General features: G+C 41.6%; 1 protein-coding gene across 2 annotated transcripts; it reads left to right on the forward strand.

The window, feature by feature from the left end:
* The first annotated feature begins 1,153 nt into the window (after positions 1–1,153).
* zgc:158689 (brain-specific angiogenesis inhibitor 1-associated protein 2) lies at positions 1,154–14,770 on the forward strand. Of its 2 annotated transcripts, none has more exons than XM_019365163.2 (15): positions 1,154–1,333; positions 4,225–4,371; positions 4,483–4,558; positions 4,645–4,731; positions 5,276–5,337; positions 6,862–6,933; positions 7,210–7,347; positions 7,884–8,036; positions 8,234–8,410; positions 9,401–10,049; positions 10,140–10,347; positions 11,867–11,929; positions 12,310–12,478; positions 12,623–12,663; positions 13,115–14,770. In XM_019365163.2, the coding sequence occupies exons 2-15, from the start codon at positions 4,324–4,326 to the stop codon at positions 13,185–13,187; spliced, it is 2,016 nt and encodes a 671-aa protein (XP_019220708.1). In that variant the 5' UTR covers positions 1,154–1,333; positions 4,225–4,323; the 3' UTR covers positions 13,188–14,770. The 2 variants fall into 2 exon arrangements, with proteins under 2 accessions (XP_019220708.1, XP_003451054.1); XM_003451006.5 differs by having other exon boundaries at positions 1,155–1,658.
* Positions 14,771–15,704: the final 934 nt, after the last annotated feature.

Consider the following 15,704-nt stretch of genomic DNA (forward strand, 5'->3'; position numbering starts at 1 on the left):
TTGATCATAGGTGTATAACACAAAGTTTGTCAGACTTCAGGGAATCAATCTGCCAAGTTAGGTTAGGTTAAGCCTAGAGTCCCTGTGCTATCTGTCACATGTGCTCAGTATGAACCTGCTCTCTCTGTGTAGAGAGCACAGTGCGAGTACCTGCCAGTTCTGTTGTTTTCTGGCAAATGCCAATCAAGCTTTGAGTGGGCTGTGAGCACATCTCCCATCATGGAGTCTGTTTCTAACAGAAACCAGTGAAAGTATGTAGCTGGAGGTCACTTTGTAGGGCTCCGTTCCTCCACTCACTACGGAGCAGATATCGGTCCGGCTGCTGGATTAACGCCCTTCTACGGCCCTGTCCATCTCTCCTCAAGCAACATCATCTTGTATCTCATCCTTATTCTTGAGACTGTGCTGAGGGACACAGGTAAACTTACGGATGCGCAATGCTGCGGGAGCTGGGATACCTGTCCAACCTGAGCAGTCTGCAGGTACTGTCTCACCCTACCAGCAGTGACAAGGACACCAGCGACAGTTTTTGTTGTCTTGTTGTCGCTTCTCCAGTTCACCTGTTATCAGTTGGATTTGAACCAAAGCAGATGAAATGGATTCACCATAGTTTCTGAGTTTGTGTTCCCTTTGTTTATTTTAACAGCGTATTAAATAAAAATATCACAATTATGTCAGAAAATAACGTTTAGACTAAGTATAATTAAATGAGACGAATTTGCAAAAATGCATGAAAACCAGCACATTAAAAACACGTCAGATTTTTCTAGCAGTGTCTGATGGGTTTTAGTGGGGCCCATTATTTTTAAAGTCCTGCTGTGAGTGCTGTACTTTAAGATTTTACTTCTCTGCAAAGTCGATCACCTTAAACTCTCTTACACCATCTTTTAAACTCTGCTCTGCAGCACTTTCACTTCTTATATTAACCCTTAAGCTTTTGTTCAGTTTGTTGCAGTAAATGAAAGGCCTGCTGTGTCCATGCCGGGCCTCCTCCTCCTCCTCTTCTCGTCCTCCCTCTGAGAATGGGGAGCAGGAATGTGTGATGGGCCGGGTGCATGCAGGCCGGTGATAGGGCCTGCCTGTGCTGCTCTGTCTTTGGCTCAAAAAGTTCAAGTCATTATTCTCCTCCTGCTGCTATTCAGCCGAGGTCCCGTTAGCTCATTGTTATTCTTCCCCAGTGAGAGAGTGAGACAGAGAGAGGCTGATACAGAATGGGAGGCTGACTCTGGTTTCCAACGGCAGGGAGCTGGGTGTACTGGTGTTGGCGGTGGTTCTCTGGACGGTTTTTGCGTGCGTGAAGGCATGTCTGTAATCGGCTCAGTAATGAGGAAAGGTACTGAACGGCACTGAATATCTGACCCCGATTCCTGGGAGTAAAGGGAGGCAGAGAGGGGAGAGTGGGAAACTCTGTGTGTGTGTGTGTGTGTGTGTGTGTGTGTGTGAGAGAGAGAGAGAGAGAGGCAAAAAGAGAGAGGGGCATGTGAAAAGGGTGGAGGGGAGCTGAGATTTAGTGCTCTGCTGGATGAAACAACCCCCCACTAACTAACGGAGAGGGAAAGTAGCCTAATAGGAAGAAAAGAGGGGGTGTAAAACTGTTCATTAAACACTCAAAGACGTGGAGGAAGCCTTTATCGTTTCCTACAATGAGCCCAGAAAAGGTATGTAACTTCTTTTTATTTAAGTAGCTGAATTATTTGTTACTGTTACACAGATGAAGCTGAGAGATCAACAGGTAGCTGTTACTGTTACTGGTACTGGCAACAAAGCGCTTTTTTTAAACTTTGGGAGGGGGGGGGGGACTCCACTGTGCAACTGATTTGTTCATATTTGTAGTTTAAACACTGCTTGCATAAATTTGTCTTTGCAATTATGGGAATCTGCCTGTGCTTAACTGATTCAAAAGGCTCCTGCCTTTGATGTGGCTGTTGAAATGAGAGGAGATGGTGTGGAAGAAAAAGGTTAATGTGGCACTGGAGTGCCGCTTAAGCTGCAGCATTAGCTGCTGTTAAGAGAAATCTCGGGGCATAAATGCATGACTGTCTTCCAGCGTTTCATCCTAAAAACAAATAAAACTGAGTTCATTCCTGAAGTTTTGGTGATGACATGAGGTTTGCAACTATAAAATGTTATAAAATACCAATCACAACTTCTTAATGCTCGACTTTGTCCTAAACCCCCCAAATTTTAAAATAAGTTGTTGTTTTTTTCCTTTTATAAATGACTTCAGAGAAACTGATGGTGATTGACTGCACCGCTTTATTTATTTACTTGCTGCTTTAAGTGTTTGCATCCAAAGGAATTTAAAGAGGCTAAACCACATGAATGCACCTTCTGTATCAGTTCCCCAACCACCTGCAGACTTTTCCTGTTGCATCCTGAGACAAACAGCACTTTATTTGTTAGAACTAAAACTCACCATGCTACAACATGCACATGAAATGCTTCTGAAGAAGAATGTGCAAACTAAATTAGAAAACGCAAAAAAGAAAGAAAGCAAGTTCCCATCTCTGTCCTTCTCCTGCACAACAGCACACTATCACCACCACCACCCAACTAGCCTGAGAAATTACAGACTACACCCGGGTGGCCCTAATGAGCAAGAGCCTGGATATGTTTTCTTTGTGTCATACACTATTAGTTGATCTGGGTCAACGTTTTCTCTGTAATCACATCGTGATAACAAAGAGGGGCTGCATAGGGAAAAAAAAGTGGAGTGAGTCTTTTGCCACCAAATCCAGACTGGAAATCTTTTGAGCCCCCTGAGAAATCCCCCCTCAGTTAGTGCTCCTCTCTGCCGAGGAAACACTGTTGTCGCGTGTTTGTTCAGAGCCCTGACACCTGTGACTCAGACTGGAGGAGCCCATTGTTCTTATCTGAACCACTGTAACTGGTCCCGAGTGCAAATCTAGGAGAAATATTTGGGCTGTAATGCTGTGGAGCGATAATGTAGAAACTGGCAGCTGGAGCACAGGCGGGATCCATGTGGAAATAACACCGCTTCCCTCAGACGAAACCCAAGATGATCCTCCACGCTTGTTGCCGTGGTGCAGTGGCCTTAAAAGTCTGCTTGCTCACTTAATCACACACTTTCAATCCAAATAGCACCAAACGCTAAAATACAAGACTTCTTTTTACTGTGAAGTTTTGGGATTTTATGCTTCATGTTCTGGAGGTTCTCCAAATCTCATATAATAACACGTATTGGCTCCAGTGAATTCACCATTTAATTAAATGGGTATCAGCTTCTATCAGCCTTTTAGAATACAATCAGCCTATCTGGAAATGAGATAACCTTCACTGATGTCAGTGGGTGAAGTTTATCTTTTGTGTCACATCAATTTTGCGCTGGCCAGATGCTCTAATTTAGTGTGATGAAGAGCTTAAAGACTTAAAAAGTTACTGCTGTATTCTTTGTCTGTTAAATGTGGGTACAGGCCAGACATCGGTACAGGTCCATCTCTGAGTGGTTTGCCTATAAAGTCGGGCTGCTCAGTTATGAAAAAGCCTGAATATTCTAGTAAACATGGAGAACACAATGTGGATGCGTTGCTGTTTATTTTCAAGCCTTTTTAACAGTAAAAGTTCTTTAACTTTATGTCTTTTAACTAAAACATCAATATGAAGAATGTGAGCTAAACTAAACATGACACAGGAATTCAAGATTTTACGCGGCGTTAAAATCTGTGTAAAGAAAAGGGGCTGACCTGGATTTACAAGTGAAACCTGAAAAATGTGATTAATTGCCCAGCTCTACAAAGGGAGAAATAACAGTAGTTGTCTTCACACATGCACTGCAGGCCTGAACCTTTATAGTCTTTAACCTGCCAGACTTTAACTGCAAAGGGGGTCTGAACAGCAGGAGTGCACCCTCACAGGCTGCTCATCCGCCAAAAACCAAGCATAGTGTTTCCAGTAGTGTGAATGCATCTGAAGCTAACCACTGATTTCTATGTGAAAATGAGCTAGTGTGGAGTCTTTCAATTAACATTTTTCTCTAACAATCAGCCGCAAAACTCAAATATCTTCAGCTTAGTATCAATTAGGACAAACAAAAGCAGTAAATACTAAATGTCTGGCATAATCAAAGATTAAAATGCAGTTTTTAACCTCTCCTCTTTGCAGGTAAAGGTAAAAGCTTTACCTGCAAAGAGTTTTGTTTGCGATTGTGATGAAATATACATGTATTTATCTTCATCTGTTCTTTTTGTTTTTCTTGTTTTTTAGGATATCAGGATCTTGTGTGAAGCTTAGAGACGTGAGCAGCGGGTCAAAATCACACCACGATCACATACGGCGAGCGCGGACACACAAGAGAAGAGAAAAATGTCTCGAACCGAAGAGGTCAACAAGATGACTGAAAATGTCTACAAGGTAAAAATCCAGTGTCTGTCTGGTTCATCCTAATAGTGACTCTCCCACACACTGTGTGATAATCGGAAATGTGGAAGCACTTTATGAATTTACATGCACTGTTGCCAACAGGGGATTCTGGACCATTTTAACCCCAGTCTGAAGAACTTTGTGACCATGGGGAAACACTATGAGAAAGCTTTGACAGGTTGGTGAGGACACAGTAACTCAGGTCCTGCTGAACTTTGATTTATCCTCCCAGCTCCATATGTAATCATTTTTTCGCTTCCTCAGGAGTGACCATAGCTGCCAAAGGATACTTCGATGCTCTTGTGAAACTCGGAGAGCTGGCGAGCGACAGCCAAGGCTCCAAGGAGCTCGGTGAGTGGGCGTAGAGTGGTAGAGAGGCATGGGTTTGAATTGAATTGGCTTTAGAGCTAATAGAATTCATAGAGTTAATGTGGCAGCTGGTGAGAAGTGGGAAATAGTCTGTGAGTCGACCACATGTGCTGGTCAGAGAGGAGATGAAGACAAGAGGGGATGAGGAAATGTAAAGAGAGAGAAAGGCAGAGAACAGAGGGACAGGGAGAGAGTAGAGCCATTGTTGGGAGATTAACAACACCACATGATCTCATTGTAATGCTGAAAGCAGCGGGGGAGGCAGGCAGGAGTGTCGGAGGGCGAGATGCCAGCCACCACATACTACAGCACTGTGTGACCGACAGAGGCACTCACAGCTGACCGCCACTGTGTGAATCAGAAGCAGCGACTTTCAGCACATTTCTCTGCTTTGTTGGGGTTGTTGTGTATATTTATACATGTTTATACTGTGAGCGGCTATTATAAGCGCATGGATACTGCTGCAGAGGTTAAAGGTGACACAAATAAATCCAACAAAGTGTTTTTGCTGTGCTGCTCCTCACAGGAGACACCCTGTTTCAGATGGCCGAGGTCCACAGACAGATTCAGGTGCAGCTGGAAGATGTGGTAAGAGAGGCAATCAGCACGCTCAAATAATGATGCCTTGATGGGGAAGTGTTTCATTTATAACAAGCTTTTAAAAATTGAGAGTTTGACATGAATCAAACACAAATAAGGGTCCAGAAAGTGAAAAAACAGCTTGTCTAAAATCTCATTCTTGGCAGGCTTTGCTTTAATAAATCTGCTGCCGGGTTTGTCCGTATGAACAGAATCATATCTGAAAAAGATCCTCTGAGAATCAGCTGATTTTTTAATGTAAAAGAACTTTATTATACTTAATGAAGCCATGCAAGAACCGTATGTGATCAAGGCCCTGGTGTGTGCAGTAAGCTTTTAAAGAGATAAAGCTAATATTGAGCTTGAGTTCAGCTAATTGGTGCAGCCCTCCACAGCAGTCAAATTTTCTCATGTGGCCCCTGGGGAAAATTAATTGCCCAACCCTGGTCCAAGGTATCACATAAAATATGTGAACAACGGTTTTGTTTCTCCATGTCAAAGGTGTGAGCTATTGGAAAATACTAAATCATGACTATATTACAAAATGTGTACACAGACGAAAAAGAGACTAGCCTGGCATAAAATGTAGGTAAATAAATGTGTTTTTTGACCAGTCACCTCTCCCATATTTTATATGAGCCATGAAACCTTTCTATAGTATATGATCTAAAAAATTTTTTTAAAAAGGTCCGGGGAACAAAGTCAGCCCGGCAAAGACTCCAACAGCTTTGGACAGCTTTGAAAAATTGGAAGGATCAGACACAGATTTTAGACTTTTAATTGTATTTTGTTACAGCTTTTCATACTTATAAAGACCTCCCTTATGACCATTCATGCTACCCAGAAGAAACTAAGTAGTAAATAAACATTTAAATAACAGAAAAGTCTGCAGTTTTTTTTTTAAAGTGCACATTTTCTAATTACACATTTTTTTTATTCTGCACATTTTACTCTTAAAGAGTCATGCTGACCTTTTTTTGTTACTACAGCAGCATTTTTTTATCATATAGAAATGAATCTTAGACTCGCTGTTGAAATCGTACTTCTTTTTCTTAGCTTAATATATTTCAGGGATTAAGTGTGTAATTAAACTTTACACTGACAGAAAGGGGAGTTGCAATGGTCCGGCCCACAAAATCAAATGAGTCTGGCGTACCTGCTCTACAGGAAACTAGGATAAGTTAGATATAAAAGATATAAAAACTCAATGTCTAAAACTAAGATTTTGGCTTTTGTCGTGGGTGTTGGTGGTTTTTAAAAAGTGTCCCTTTCATGAACATATGCAGCTATGAGGGATGAAAAATGCAGGTAAAAATAAAATGAATAAAAACATTAGAAACCTGTATACTTTGAGGGTCTGTTAATGATTAAGATTAAACTTGTTCTGTGGCTTCATTAAATATATTAAAGTTGCTCTCTGATTCAGAGGGTATCAGTCACGAGCTCTCCTCTGCAGGGAAATTTGACACACATGCTGATATATCAGTGAACTTTAAATGTTTGACAAGACTCATTTACTTATGTCACTAACAGTTAAAGCTGTTTCACTCCGAGCTGCTCGCCCAGTTGGAGCAGAAGCTGGAGCTGGACATCAAATACCTCACGGTAAGTCCACGCACCGACTACAGTATACAGTATATTATTAAAAGTGACTAACTTAGATAATTAACTAAAATGCATTTATTCTATTTTTGAGATATGTGGCATTTTATTCTTTATTTGCCTTTGATTGACATAGAAAGTAAAGAAAGAAAAAAATGTTACATGTTGCAACAAAGATGCCAGAAATCTTGATCAAATAGAGTAAAATGAATGAGTTTTGTTAAATCTGTACTTAAATATAAAATGCACTTTTGATCAAATCCTTGACTTTCCTCTCAGGCCACCCTCAAAAAGTATCAGAGCGAGCGACGGTCTAAAACAGAGTCAATCGAGCGCTGTCAGTCCCAGCTGAAGAAACTCCGCAGGAAGAGCCAAGGCAGCCGTCACCCCAACAAATATGGCGACAGAGAGATGCAGGTAACAGAGGTTTAACGTCTCATCGTCTTCAGTAATGTTAAAAAATTAGCACGAAAAACATTGTGGCCTCTTTCATTTGAGAAATCCTTCTCCTAAACATCTCAGTCAGCATTACAGCAGATTAAAAAGGAGAGCTGCGTGAGCATTTGTGTGACAACTGGGCCAGCGTGAATAAGACTAAAGAACAATCTGGTTCAGCTGATTTGTCAGAAAAACAAGCAGGAAGGAAAGAAAATATCAATGATATAAGAGGCTCAGCAGATTTGGAGAATTAAGAAAATGGAAAATGAAAGAGCAAAAATACATAAGAGGGAAAGGTCACTGAGGCAAGGAGGCTGTTTTATCACTTGGATTTTGTTATCACTGGGCAACAGACAGGATGTGATGTAAGGTACTCCTTCGGCCTCTTTGTTACTCCCATCTTTACACAGTGCATTAAAGGTCACGTTATCGTTGAGCGACGACAAATGCAGGTGTGCACGTGCATTAACGAATGTTCAGCTTTGCAGGTTTGAAATTTTGGGCTTTTCCTTCAGTTTGTGGAGCTGATGAGCCGTCGCCAAGGCGAGCTGGACACGCTGGTGGCTGCAGGTTACAAGTCCGCTCTCACTGAGGAGAGGAGACGCTACTGCTTCCTGGTGGACAGACAGTGCTGCGTCACCAAACTGCTCATTAACTACCACTCCAAGGTGATAAGCTCACACGTTTTAAGTTCGTGAATGTTTCCTTGATTAACTGAACTAATGAAACTGTATATCTCGTTTCTGAAGAAGCTGAAAGGCAAGAGTTTACAAAGAGATTAGTTTGCAGTAAAAATAAATGCAGTAAGAAAATTAGCATTATAAATATCTTATCCTTTGTTTTTCTGCTGTTGAATGTAATCCAGGTGAGAGAGCTTCTGTCTCAGAAACTGTCATCTTGGCAGCAGTCGTGCTCTCAGCCCACAAAGCTCCCGGAGCGTGCTCTGAACCTGCTGCGCCACACTGCGCCTCAAAGCCCAGGGGCTGCTGGGATAGCTGAGGTCCTTCGTCACACCAAGCTTGGCACCGCTCAGCCTGAGCAGGTCAGATCATGTTTTAGTACAAGTGTGTGTTAAATCCAAAGTCAAGCCCAACAACCCAATTTATACAGACCTTACTGTGGCTACTAATCATCCTCTGCCCTTATAATATAAGACATGTAAGCTTTTGTTGTGAGGATCTTCTTTGTTAGCTCACAACACTTAGGTCTGTATGTTTCTGGACGGCAGGAAAAAGCCTTTCACAACTTTAGCTAAGTCAATAACACTCTCAAGGAGATAGGCCCATCATTGTCAGGGTCTGCAATCGAGATCCACCTTCACAAATGGAAGTCCAGAGGGTTTATAACACGCTGCAAACCACTGGTTACACTCAGAAAAAGGAAGGCCAGATTACAATTTACCTGAAACCATCTGAAAGACTGTCTGGAGTTCGTTGGGTACATGATATCAAGTTGAAGTCTTAGAGGCATCTCTAAGAACCAGAAGGTTCCTAAAGATGCCTCAGACATCATCAAACAGCAGCGGTATCAGCTATTATCTACCGTTACTAATAGTAGTTACTAGTAGTTACATACTAGTAGTTACTCTACATACACAGAGGTGCTGATAACTACTTATCAGCACCTCTGTGTATGTAGAGGCTTCTGTCCTTGTCCTCTTTTTCTCTGAATATTACAAAGAGCAGATTTAACTCTTCCTTTTGGACCCAAAAGAATCCAGTTTTTCACTTGTAATGGAAGAAGTTTCTCTGTGAATCTGTAGGGGTCTGCACGACAATCATGAGATCATAATTCCTAATAATTCCTCTCAATTTAACTCAAGGGATTCTGGTGCTAAGATTTTTTAAGCTAATTTTGAAAAAGACAAATTAAAAGATGTCACTGTGAGGGATTAAAACTTCCTGCACGGTGCCTCATCAGGTTTTGTTTGTCATCACTTCCAGACTAAGTTGAAGAGCTTAGGATACACATCAGAATTTTAACAATGGCCCATATTGTCTGGTAGTTACTGTGATCTGCCCTTGATTTTCAGAGGCTCTCTGTTCAAGAAGTCCCTCCTCTGTTAAATGGAGACTCTAATCGCTCCCAGCAACAGCGCTCGCTTCCCTCCTCCATCCAGAGTGACACCTGTCCTCCTCAGGGCTCTACCCAGACCTTCCTCTCTGCTCCCTCGACCGGAGGAGCTGCTGGAGGTTCATCGCAGGGAGCATCTCCTCAGCACAGCAGCACACCTGTCAGTGCTTCAGCCAGCCCGCTCCCTGACAGCAGCGCCAGTGGCAGCGCCAGCCCGGCTCCATCTACTCCCACCACCACCTCCAGTAGCTCAGCCCAGCAGACCTCGCTTCTCCTCGCCGCAAACACGTCTAACCTGTCCCCGAGCCTCATCCCCTCCACTGTGATGTCGCTCAGCCAGATCTCCCCGGCCAGCAGCTCCTCGCAGGGCATGACCCTCCCCATCCCCCACAGTGCACCTCACAGCCCTCCTCTGCCCCACAGTGCTCCGCTCTCTAGGGCCATGACTCCAGTGCAGCTGCTGCACCAGCAGGTGGAACCAGGAGGGAGCAGCACTTTATCTCCGTCACATAATCCGTGGCTGCTAAAGACTTCAGAGATGAGCGCCACTGCAACACTTCCACTGCCGAGAAGACCTGTCAGTGAAATGAGGCTGGGAGGCTTTCAGGGTGAGATATAATCCGGCTCACCTGCTGTTTTTTTGGATGTCTTCTTCCCTGACACTCACTCCTCATTTCTTATTTAATTCCTCCACCTAGGCTCGAGTCTTCCCAGGATGATGCCTTTATCTGGACCTACACGTGTGGAAGCCATGTTTTCTCACACACCTGGAACATCAGATGGCAGTGGAGGAACCACAGTGGGAGGAGCTTGCTTACTGCACTTCCTGCCTGGTGACAATATCACTCTGCTCATCTCTGAGCCCAGAGATGGGTGGCACTACGGTCAAAATGAACGAACGGGACGGTATGGTTTATCCATATTTTCATCCTGATTCATATTTTGAGGGGGCCTTAAAACATTTAATATCACTATTGTGCTCAAAATAAAAAAGACTGCATTAGATACGTCAGACAAGGATTTATAAACAGTCTCCCGCTGGTAGCTTGTGTTTCTGTAAATAAAACAAAGCAACCACACCATGTTTACCTATTAGTATTTAGGCATTTAGTCTCCCAATCAGAATTAGAGCTGCTCCATCTGGAAATGACCAAACCTTTTGGTGGTGGAAAAAATAAATAGGTTAATTAAGCAACCGATGACCACACAGGCTCTGCCAGCCCTAGTGCCCATTATTGCATGCAAGTGTTTGCACCATTGGATTCTTTGGCGTTAAAAATATAAATTTAGCATTTAAAACAAAGAATCCATTTCATTTAGAATGAGAAATGTAATGAAAAGAGTTTAACGGTAGCAATAAAATCAAAGAGGAAAGTGCTATAGGCTAGCTGGCTTGACAAAACCTAATTTACCAGATGTAGATAACAGGTGGTTATCAGTCTTTTCTCTTCAGTTAGGCCTTCTGCATCAGGCTCTGAGTGTGCTCACAGTCTCACAATATGATCCCTATGAGCGCCCCCTACTCCAGTCGGTATCAGCTGATGATATAATCGCTGAAAAAAACCTAAAAAATATAAGAGTTTAATGCAACACTGTTGCAAATCAGACAAGAAATTAATGTTGCAAGAAAATGTTAAACCTGGGATTTATTGCACAGTCGGTAAAATAAACAGTTTAATTCAAGTTAATTATTTTACTGCAGAGGGCGCTCTCAGTGCTGTTGTTTATTTTTAACATGAGGTAAAATCTTAAATAGATACGTTTATACAAATTAAAAGATACCATTCCATAAAGGAGACATGTAAACTGCTTTAGTTTGTCACAGATCAAAGTGCAAATAATTTAACTGGGTGTCCTTACTTTGGGTTCAGTGTTCTAGTAGCTGCAATTCCAGCAATGTAAAGGAGACTTGGCAGTAGATTAGAATAAAGTACAGCAACATTTCTGCATCACCAAATGAATGTACGCAACCTCCCATTTGCACTGCTATAACTTTACTGTAGAAATAATTTACCATGGTGATTTCATCAGGTGAAATGAGAGCCCCTTTGAAGACACAGAAAACTCTTACTTTAGGCTCAACACAGCTCGCTTTGTAGTTAACTTAAATAAAAAAGCAAATGAAAACAACGTTGCTTTTTTTCTTATAGAATACTTATTCAATAATATTTTTACACATCACTACATTGTAAATGTGACTAAAAGGACAGTCAATAAGCGAGCAAGTGAACAGTCCTGTCCTCTGTGGCCTTTTCTATAACATCACTCCCACTAACATCGTGCTCCTTTCTCGAAAGAAAACTTCTCTCTGTGGTACCAAATTATACCCTTACTTTACTAAGTTTTCTTCAAACAGTCTCTGACATTTCTCGCTTCTTTAAATTTCAACTTTATTAATTTAACCGCCGAAATGTTTTTTTCACAGGAAAGGCTGGTTTCCTTTCTCTTACACTCAGCCACATCATACCAAGATGGATCTTCTCGAGAGGTAAGCGAACAAAGAACAACTGCTGAAATCTGTTGGTCTGAAGGCTAACAGCTCTGACATTAGTGATGATGCTTCCATAGTTTTTTTTTTTGGGGGGGGGGGGATTCACACTTGATGGAGTCATTTTCATGCTGAATTCTTTCAGCATGTATTCTTTCCATCCATGTATTCTCAGTCACTAAAAACACATTTCATGCCATCATAATCATTATGTCTGCCTTCAGTATCCCCACCGCCCTCTCCCAACTTACTCTCCTTCCAACAGCAACAAAGTTGTTGATAAATTCACACAAAATCAACATTTGCCTGCTCTGATTGTGTCTCCTTTATCTTTTTTCCACTGTGTATTCATTCCTCTCTGTCTGTGACCTTGCCTGTAGCTCGCTCTTCTTATCTAGAGCTAACAGCACCAGTACCGGGCAACTTGACAAACTAGGGTCTCCGGGTCTCCCAGCCCTCACCCCTGAGTCGGAGGAGGAACGCTCCCTTCCTCCCCAGAGGGTCAGCACCTTCCGCCCACGCCCCTACAGCATGGCCGACAGCAACAAGGTCAGAAACACAAAACCTGTGGGAGGAGGTCAAGGGTTAGAGTGAGGGCGTCCTCACAGTTGACCCTGACTATTAAAGTAGCAGATATGTCTGCTTTCTAATAATTCAGTACAAATACTGACACGCATCTCTACGGCTTTCCAGATCACCTCAGAGTTGGCCTCCCCACCTCCCTCACCGACCAGGTAACTTTATACTAACTCACAACTCATAACTCAAAGGTGCTAATCAAGGGAAATCGAACATTTTTACTTGTCAGAGCGAATTCTCTGAAAATACTACACAGTCTATAAATTACCTCTGAATAAATTTAGACTTGTGCACCTAATTCTGGTTGTTTGTGTTTGGTTGCCACATCAATTTTTTTTTTTATATTGTGTTTGCTTTTGGAATTGTCAGTGCTGTGACCAGTCTAATCTCTCGGTGGACACATTTAAAAATAGTATCAGCTGCCGAAAATATAATAATAATGGCAGGCATGAACAAGTCAGAACTGAGCACTAAGTCCTGTAGTGTCAATGTCTCTGTAGAGCTGCTATCACAGCATTTCTAACTTATAAAAGTACAATCCTAAATTCTTCACATGCCCATGTAATCACCAGTTTAAGTTACATATTTATCGTTTCCTCCTTTCAGGCCTAATCCATTTGCACATGTCCGACTCCGAAAAACCGTCACCAACGATCGCTCAGCTCCCATCATTGAGTGAGCTTTTTATTCCCACCGCAGCAGCAGCAGCAGTTTTCCTCTGTGGTTCATCAGTACATCGCACCTCAGGTTGAATCCTGGAAAGAAGCACACTTGCTAATGTTAATGTTCTACTTTTAAATGTAATATTCTGTGTGTTTCATGTATAAAGGCTGTTATAACTATGAGTACAGTCAACTGGATTTGTAGGTTGCTGGGGGAGAAGAGACAATTGTAACATGTGAGAAACTGCTTTAGTGAAGTGTCGGCTTTAATATAAAAACTAGATGTTTAGATGTTTAGCTTCATGTTTGTCACACTGTGTCCTGCTCGTCCAGAATAACTAACATGCTTTAGTTTGAATTATGACGGATACATTTGTTTCTTTTACTGTTTTAAAGAGGTTTTTTCTCCCTTTTTGGTTATTTTTGTGCCATATTCAGAGACGTTTTCTGTGTTCAGCTGATTTAGGGACTGGATCCTAATAGCAGGTTGTGCACATTGACTATGATGAAGTGTTATGGGAAGAGGACAGGCTCCTTCTCTATTACAGTATTATATTTTTTAGAAAAGCTGCCAGATCTGGTGCATTTTCTTGGTGCTGGTGAAGGTGAGCATTTAAAAGTATTAAAAGTGTGCTTTTTTTCATTTTATTTTAACACAGTGATTGTTTGGATGAGCTACTTGACATTAATGAAACTGGCACAGTGACTTATGTTTATGTCATGTTTTAGTTTCTGGACATGAGAGATGTTGTTTTGAAGGCACAGGTCTGTCAGATACATCCTGTTGTGCCACTTAACACGATTCATTATGCTGCTGTAAAGTTACATGTTAGCATTTGTGAGTAGATGACTTAAAAAAAATAGCTTTCTGCTTGAAATTTGATTGTCCAGAGTTGATCCAATCCATCCACTTGCTGAGTGAAATCATCAAAATTGTCCTCGTTTTAAATACAGAGCAACTCTGACAACACAAAGAAAACTCGTAAACTTCACAGACACAAACTGTAAAAGTTGGTAGTTGAATGTTTGGACAGTGGTATCACCGAAAGAAGTGTTTTCTTAGAAAGTAGCATGTCATGGAGGGTTCAAAGTCTTAAGAATGAGAGATTTGCATGCTTAGTCTTTTCAGTCCCAAATCTGAAGCTATTCACCAGCTAGGCTGCTTAATTGTAGTTGTACGTCCATCAGTCAGACTAAGCAGAATCTTAAAGTGATGTATGGATGCTAAGACAGATGATGATTAGGTTTTTATTGAGAAACTGTATCTATGAAAGTGATGAAGAAAGTATACAGGAAGTTGACCAACGTCTGAGCAAGTGTTCGTGGTAATCTACAGACATCCAAAGTAATTTTCTTGTAGCTCTGCGCTCTTTGTTGCCTCTAACAAAGTGAAATCTGTGCAAACTGAAGCAGTTCATGTTCCTGTTTTAACTGCCTCGAGTTACTTTGATGTTTTAGCACCTTGAAGATTCATAATATCACCTGAAAAACTTGTAGAAAAAAAATCTATCAGCATATATTGTAATCACTTTGTGTAGCGTTGCTTCATTAATAAAGATGACAGCAAAATGCTTTTAATGCATGTAAATAGTGCCAAAAATTGTGTGAATTTATGATTTCTTTGTAAAATTTCACTTTGGTAGAACATTTGGGCTTTGTGGTAATACAGAGCAAACATCTGATATCTGCACAGCTGCTGGCAGGGAAATTCAGTCTCCAGTCCAGAGTGACTTACACAGAATGAGATACAATCGGTGCAGACTTCACACGGCTGAGTGTGAGTTTAGATACACAGTGTCACTAATTCTAGTTTAATTTAATCTTTCAAAAGCAAATGATTAGTCACAGGGAAACCTTTACTGGCACAAATACATTTAAAGTAAGAAATGCATGAAATGCATGTGAGATTAAACTCATTAAAAATTTGAATGTTACAACAATAATGTAAAATGAACAGATAATGTTTAAATTTTAAACGTACACTCACCAGCCACTTGTGGTACACCTGTTCAGGTGCTTGTTAGTGCAAATATCTCATCAGCCAATCACATGTCAGCTACTCAGTATATGTAGGAACGCAGACATGATCAAGAGGACCTCCTGAAGTTCAAACCGACCATCAGAATGGGGAAGAAAGATGATTTAAGGGACTTTGAATGTCGCATGACTGTTGGTGCCAGACAGTGCTCTGTGCATTTCTCAAACTGCTGATCTGCTGGGAACCATCTGTGGGGTTTACAGAGGATGGTCTGAAAACATCCAGTGAGCATCAGTTCTCTGCGTGAAAATGGCCAGACTCCTTTAAGCTGATAGTCAGTCAACAGTAACTCAAATAACCACTACAACTGAGGTATGTAGAAGAGCATCTCTGTATCCACAAGACATCAAACCTCAAAGCAAGTGGTCTACAGCAGAAGAAGACCTCACTGGGGGCCACTCCTGTCAGGAAAACAAAGTTACAGTATGCACAGGCCCACCAAAACAGACAATAGGGTATTTGAAGAATATTAAACTGTGTGAGTTTCTGAGGAATA

The sequence above is a fragment of the Oreochromis niloticus genome, linkage group LG11 (genome assembly GCF_001858045.2).
Source record: "Oreochromis niloticus isolate F11D_XX linkage group LG11, O_niloticus_UMD_NMBU, whole genome shotgun sequence".
NCBI classification, from domain to species: domain Eukaryota; kingdom Metazoa; phylum Chordata; class Actinopteri; order Cichliformes; family Cichlidae; genus Oreochromis; species Oreochromis niloticus.

What these genes read in the sequence shown, in the direction of transcription:
- zgc:158689 (XM_019365163.2), top strand. Translation starts at nt 4,324, where the DNA reads ATGTCTCGAACCGAAGAGGTCAACAAGATGACTGAAAATGTCTACAAG. An exon ending in TGGACATCAAATACCTCACG is followed by an intron (nt 6,934 to 7,209) that starts GTAAGTCCACGC and finishes CTTTCCTCTCAG; the next exon opens with GCCACCCTCAAAAAGTATCA. An exon ending in ATGGCGACAGAGAGATGCAG is followed by an intron (nt 7,348 to 7,883) that starts GTAACAGAGGTT and finishes CTTTTCCTTCAG; the next exon opens with TTTGTGGAGCTGATGAGCCG.